At 59.7% G+C, this 6,867-nt stretch overlaps 1 protein-coding gene across 1 annotated transcript; it reads right to left on the bottom strand.

The window, feature by feature from the left end:
- Positions 1–2,677: 2,677 nt before the first annotated feature.
- Positions 2,678–6,330, bottom strand: FOXF1 (forkhead box F1). The gene is made up of 2 exons (XM_048316771.1): positions 5,102–6,330; positions 2,678–3,392 (listed from the first exon to the last, which is right to left on the bottom strand). Exons 1-2 carry the CDS (start codon positions 6,159–6,161, stop codon positions 3,232–3,234), a joined length of 1,221 nt encoding a protein of 406 aa, XP_048172728.1. The 5' UTR covers positions 6,162–6,330; the 3' UTR covers positions 2,678–3,231.
- Positions 6,331–6,867: the final 537 nt, after the last annotated feature.

The following is a 6,867-nucleotide window of genomic DNA, read 5'->3' as shown; positions in this document are numbered from 1 at the left end:
TTCATCCCTGCAGAAAACTCCTGGGCCTGCACAGGGCATCAGCGATGAGAAGCTGTTTCCTAAAGGAGAAATGCCAAAACCCCACAGGAAAATGAGTTGGATCCCCTACGGATCGGGATGTGAGCGATGAGGAGCAGGGAGCCGGTGCTGAGCTGAGCCCCAGCAGCTGAGCACAGCCAGCTCTGGGCCCTTCCGTGAGCAAAGCCCCCATTTCTGAGCCAGCCCTGCCTCATCTCCTCTTGCAGAGCTCCCACAGCATTTCTGAGCGAGTTTATCCCTCCTCACCTCCTCCCAGAGCCTGACCGCTCCTGGAAAAGTGTGAGCTCGGGGTTTGCCATCCCCTGGGACTAAAAATGCTGGGAAAAATCCCGTTGGGCTTCTGCAGATGGAGGGCTGGGGGCAGGAGCCTGTGGGGTTTGGGCCTCTCCTCGCTGATGGAGGGCTCTGGGATGGAGAGCTCCTGTTTAGACTGCGCTCACTGGCTTGAGGAATATGTGGCGTCCACGGAATGCGGCGGCTCTGTTTTTCCAGGTTTGGAAAGCGACGGGAGGGAGAAGAATGAATCACGTCAGGCTTTGTTGGGGAGCAGATATCGAACCCCTGCGAGCTGGGCCCGAGCCTCGCAAGGCGCTGCCTGCCCTTCCCGGCCTCCAGCAGCACCAAATGCCAACGAGGATCCAAAATCAATGCAAAGGGATGAAAAGGAGCCTTAGGAGTGACAGTGGGATTTCAAGGAGCACTTGGCAGAGGCTGAACTCCTAACCCTGGACCATTATCTCAGCCACGCCTCGTGCAGATATGTGCTTCAGGAGCAAAAAACCCCAAGTTTTCAGCTTGTACCTAAAAGGACAGAGACAACGCGCTCGCCTCCAGCAGAGATGGGCAGAGATGTGGGAAAGATCAGCCCAGAAAAGCATAAAAACTGGGAAAACCAATAATGTTGCGGGAAGATTGCTGCTGGCTTCAAGAGATCTAAACAGAGATTAAAAAACCCCCAAAACAACAACAAATTTTTTTTTTAAATACCCCAAAACCCCACAACGCTCCTCAAAAAACCCCCACAAAACAACATTAAAAACCCCACTCTGGAAAGGTCTCCCCCAACTCTAATAAAGCCTTTCCCCACCTGCCTTAATTACAATAATATTTCAAATTTGTCCCTTGTTGTTACAGTGAACTTGGCTTTTAATTAAGCTGATTACACGGAGCTGAGCTAATTAGCGTGCAGTGATTAAATTTCCCTCTATAAAGGCAGAAATCCACAACCACGTAATCAGATTAATTCGCCCGCATCTATTTTTTTATGTGCGTTGATATTGAATATTGATAGAGGCAGATTGGCCCACGAATTAAAGCGAAAATTCCTGGATCCTGGAGGATCCTGAATTAACCCAAATCCCCCCAAATTTTTTAGGAAAACACCGATATTCCAAATGCAGACTTATCACTGTCCCATGCACGATGGGGATGGCGCAGTTTATCTGCTTAATTTTGATTCCTGTTTATTAATTCCTAATAATTTGGGTTCATTTTGGTAAATTTCCCTAAACTTTATGACTTTTTAATTTCTTTTTCAAGCGGGGAAAAGCCCGCGGGAAGTTCCGGCGCTCTCCCCCGCCTGCGGAGGTGCCGCAGGGATGCGGGGCTCGGAAAATTCCCGGGATGGAGGAGGAGGAAAAAGGAGCGGCGGGCTCCATCCCGGCAGCCTCACGCCTGGAATCCGAGGGAGAGGCAAAGAGCTGTCAAACAGCGCCTTTCGCCTTCTCCTTGAGAGGGGAAAAAAATGGAATAATCCTAATAATAAAAAGATAAAAGTAAAAAGCACGGCCGGTTTTCCTCCTTCTGCCTTTCAATATCCGCAACTGAAATATTTCCCAGCAGGGAAATTGGCACGCAGGACTCCGCAAGGGTGAAAAAGCCCTAAAAAGTCGGTTTTGAGTCGGGAATTATTGCCCGAGGGTTTGTAGGGCCGGGCCGGGGCTGCGCGGCCCCTCCGCGCTCGCGGAGGCCACAGACTCCTCATTAATTAAGTTTAATTACACCGCATGCTCGTTTATTTGCTGCTCATACAATCGTGAAGCCCATGTACAAATAACATACAGGTTTTATTTCGGGATTTTTTTTTCTTTAGGGACAAAACGTACACAAAAAAAAAAAAAAAAAGGCGAAACCCCCCCCCCCCCAAAAAAAAAACCCGAACCCACATAATCACAATTTTATACAGTGCAGAAAGAATTAAAATAGGTGTCACCGAACTGTACAACGTCGGGGGGGGGGAGGGGAAATAGAGAGGGGAAGGAGGGGAATAATCCTTCATTATATATATATTTCTATAAAAGCATATGGAGGATTGTCTTTACACAGAGACCACGGTCGCTTTCAAATTTACAAAGGTTAACTAAAAAAACCCAAAATCTATATGGCAAATATTGCCAACAGAGATTCCCCGATTTAATACTGATCAACTGAGACTATTCGTGTCTCGATTATTAGCAACAACAACAACAAAAAGAAATGTAGAATAAATAACAGGATGAGCATGGCTGTCTCTTTCCAAAGTGCCTTGTTCTCTCTGCATAGGGTCTGATCCTGCAGTCTTTATGCAGGCAAAAAAACCCCCAAAATTAATAGTTCCAAAAAAATCCCTCTGAGAGATTTTTTTTGCCCGCTGGGTGTTTGCCGGCAAAAAAAAAAAAAAATAAAAAAGGAAGGAAAGAAAAAAAAAAAGAAAAGGAAAAAAATTTTTAAAAAGTATTTTTCCGGGCTCGAAGTGAGACGGGACCGAGGGGATTTGAGTTCGGGGTCTTTTCCAGCCCCCTCAGCCCGATCCGGCTCTGCTCCTCCCAGCCAAGCCGGTGGCATCGCTCACCGCCAATTCCCAAACTGAGTTTATAATTTCATTTTTTTTAAAGAAGCATCGAAACCTCATTTGGCAAAGCCTCACCCCAAACTCGCAGTCGGGGCTTTCGGGACGGACGGGGGGGCTGCTTTTGCTTTCTTCTCAAGCCCTCCCCGAGCAGAAGAAGGCAGAGACGCTGCGGGCTCGCACCCGCGGCCGATGCTCATTCCCGGGGCCGCACTCCGCGCTCCCGCCGCTTCCCGGGGCTCCAGTCTGTTCCTGCTGCCCAAAGCCAGGCTGGGACACCCCCCTGCCACCGAGAGGGTCCTGGGGGATGCTCAGCGGCCGCCTCAGGCCCGGCCGGCCCCAGGAGGGGGTTTTTCCGCCCCGGCTCACATAACGCACGGCTTGATGTCCTGGTATGTCACTTGTTGGTGGTAATAGGAGCCGCTGCCCGCTGAATGCATGGAGGAGGAGGCCATGGCGTTGAAAGAGAAGACGAATTCCTTTCTGTCGCACATGCTCGGAGACTGCGAGTGATACCGCGGGATGCCTGCGGGACGGGGGGAGAGATGGTCAGCAGCGCAAAGAGATTTAGGAGGGCAGAGTGAGCGCGGGGGAGGGAGAAAAAGGCTGGATGGCGTTGAAAAAAAAATCCCAACAAGCCGGCCCGTCCGCACGCCCCGGTGCGAGCGCGGAACTGGGGCTATTTTGGCACACGCGGGCACTGCGGGGGCTCCGCGGGCGCGGGCAGGTGCGGCAGCGAAACCCCCGCGGCCCCGCGACGGAGTTTCCCTGCCTGGCACAAGCGGACTGCGAGGAGAAGGGATTTGGGTTGGGTTTAGGGATTTTTTTTTTTTCCCCCCAATATTTAGATTTTATTTCCGCCCCGGCTGCTTTTCCCATCGCCTCCGCCCGTGCGGAAAATCCGCCGGGTGCGGAGCGGGGCAGCCCCGTTCGTGCCGGGAGCGGCGGTGGGGACCGGGGAGGAGGCCGGGGGACAGAGGCCGCCGGGAGCGGGGCTGTTCCTGCCGCTCCTTCCGCCACCTCGGGATGGAAAAGCACCTCGGGAATTCGGGGTGCGCTGGGGATGGGGTGCCCTGCCCGGGAGCGCTCCCCGCCGCTCGTTTGGGTGATAATCAGAGCCTTTCGGTGAAGGCCGCGCATGGGCCCGGTGGCTCCTCGGGGTGGATTCCCAGCTCCGTTTTCCAGAGGCCCTGGATGCGCTGAGCTCCGGGCACTGCCCCGGGGCCGGAGGGTGCCCGTGGCGGGCGCTGCCCCGGCCCGGCCGGGCTTGGGGCTCTGCAGCTCCAACCCGGCCCGGCCCAGCTGATGCTTTTCCCCCTCTTCACTTTGTGGTTTTGACCCATTTGTTCTCCGCTTCACACCCGCTCCTGTCAGGCGCATCCCGCTCCCCCGAAGGCCCGGGGTGATGTGCAGGGACCCCCAAATCTGCCCCATCACCCGCCCATGGCTCCGGGGCTCCCCCGTGTCCCGGGAGTCCCACACCCACCGCACCCCGAGGGGAATTTGGGCAGCAAAGCGAAACCCAGCGCTGGGCTCGTCTCTCCCGAGGCCTCTTCCCGGTCAAACACCATCTCCATTCCAAGATTCGGGGCAAATGCAGCCCCGACAGCTCCAGGGACCGAACTGCAGTTGTGGGGCGCGGGGGGATTTGGGGGATCCGGGCCGCCGGCTTTGGCGGGGGCGACAGATGGAGGGAGGTGATGGGCCTAGAAAACACGGCCCTGAGATGTGTGAAAAACACAGCTGATGGCGGGGAAGGGGATGGGGTGGGACGGGCTGGGATGGCACGGGTGGTGGGCCACCCGATGGGGAATTTCCCCCTTTTGTCCCTCCGGAATCCTCCAACTCCCAATGGAGGTGGAAGAGCCCAAGGGTGCATTCCCGGCCTCTCCTTCCCGCAGCTCCCGCTGCCTGAGCCCACCGGCCTTAGGCCCGGGGCGGCCCTGGAGGTGAAGCAGCCACCGGGAAGAGCGGAGCCCCGGCCCGGGGAAGCGGAGCCCCGGCCCGGCCGTTCCCAGCCCCGCAGCGGGGAGAGCCCCGACGGGCCCGGCTGCTCCCAGGAAAGGAGGGAGGAGCGAGGGCAAGGTAGCTTCCCCTCGGGAATAGCATTAAAACCGCCCACGGAGCGGGATCCCGGCTGGCAGCGGCACTGCCGGGATCCACGCGGGGCCGGCAGCCCCCGGCGACCCCCGTGGCCACGGTCGCGGATTCGCCCCACGCGTGGCCGCGCCTTACCTTGGAGGTCGGCGGTGTTGTGGCTGTTCTGGTGCAGGTAGGGCTGGTCGAGGGAGTGCGTGGAGAGGCTGGAGGAGAGCGGGTTGGCCGTGGGGTTGCAGGGCGACAGGGGCTGCTGCTTGATGTAGGACGCGCCGGTGTTGAGGGCCGCCGAGGCGCTGGGCGCCCACGCCGAGGCCGAGCTGGAGTAAACCGAGTGCGGCTCCATCACGCCGCCGGCGGGGAGCAACGGGGATGCGGGCACGGAGCTGTCGTGGTGCGGGTATTCCCCGGCCGAGGAGCCGGTGCAGCCGCCCATGTAGGTGTGCCCACCGTTGGCGGGCAGGTGGGGCACGGAGTGTCCCGCCAGGCCCATCCCCTCCACGTTGCTGGACAAATGCCCGTTCATCATCCCCAAGCCCCCTTCGAGGGAGAGGCTGTTGGGGGGGCAGGAGAGCCCGCCGGCCGAGCCCTGGAAGCCGTAGCTGTCGGGGAGGTGGTTGAAGCTGAGCCCGTTCATCATGCTGTACATGGGCTTCAGCGCCTGGCATTTCCTCCGGAACCCGCGGGGCCGGCGGCGGAACGAGCCCTCCTCGAACATGAACTCGCTGGCCGGGTCGATGGTCCAGTAGTGGCCCTTGCCCGGGCGTCCCAAGCCCTTGGGCAGCTTGATGAAGCACTCGTTGAGCGAGAGGTTGTGGCGCACCGAGTTTTTCCAGCCCTGGTAGGAGCCTCGGAAGAAAGGGAAGCGGCTCTGCAAGAACTGGTAGATCTCGCTGAGGGTCAGGCGTTTGGAGGGAGAGCTCTGGATAGCCATGACGATGAGGGCGATGTAGGAATAAGGCGGTTTCTCCGGCCGCCGGATCCCCGCGTTCGTCTTCTTCGCCTTGGGGCCGCCGCTGCCCGGGGCCCCGCCGCTGCCCGGGGCGCTGCCGGCCGCGCCGCCGGTCCCCGCGGAGGCGGCGTCCATGGCCGAGCTCTGCGGCTGCTTCTCAGCCACGGAGGACATGGGGCCGTAGCTGCTCTGCACCGGAGGAGGAGGGGGCTGAGAGGACAGAGCCTGCTGCGCTTCTGCAGTCATCTACGGCCAGGTCCGCGGCGGCCAGCCCCAGCCCCGGCCCTCCTCCGCCGCCCCCCCAGCGCCCCCCCAAAAGTCCACGCTGCTGGGGGCTCGCCGCCACTCACCCACCACCCTCCCTCCGGCGTCCTCCCGGCCCCCCGGCGGGGTTGCTTTCCACCGGGAGACTTCACCCCTCCGTGGATAAACAAATGGAAGCGACGACCCCCCCCCCCCACCCCCCCCTTTCCCTCCTCCTCCCACTTTATCCCTAAATCCGAGCGCGGCTGCAGAAGGCGAGCGAGAGGCGGAGGGTCGGGGGGGGCCGCAGGGAGGCGGGATGGGGGGGCGGGTGGAAGCGAGCTGAGCTCGGCTGCTGCGAGAGAGGAGCCGGGGCCGCCGCCTGCGCCTGCCCCGCTGCCCCTCGGCGGGCCGGGCTCCCGGAGCCGCCGCCGTCCCCCCCGGAGGCTTTAGCTGGGCTGGCGCTGCCGCTGCTGCGGGGAGCTGCTTCCCATCGCGGTGGCTGTCGAGTCTGCCCCCGGCCCCGCCGCTCGCCTTCTACTTTATCTCTCGCAGCGGCGTCTGCCGCTCCTTGACAGACGTAAGCGCGGAGCGGAGATCCCCGCCCCGACCCGCTCCCCCCCGCCCTCCCGGGCGGCCCCTCCGCCGCCCCGTGCCGGCCCCCTCCGCTGCCGCTCCCCGCTGGTGGGCAGCGTTTAAAGAGCCCTTT

Source organism: Corvus hawaiiensis, chromosome 12 (assembly GCF_020740725.1).
Source record: "Corvus hawaiiensis isolate bCorHaw1 chromosome 12, bCorHaw1.pri.cur, whole genome shotgun sequence".
NCBI classification, from domain to species: domain Eukaryota; kingdom Metazoa; phylum Chordata; class Aves; order Passeriformes; family Corvidae; genus Corvus; species Corvus hawaiiensis.
Note: the sequence above shows the minus strand (reverse complement) of the source record. Positions and strands in the feature narration are given on the sequence as shown.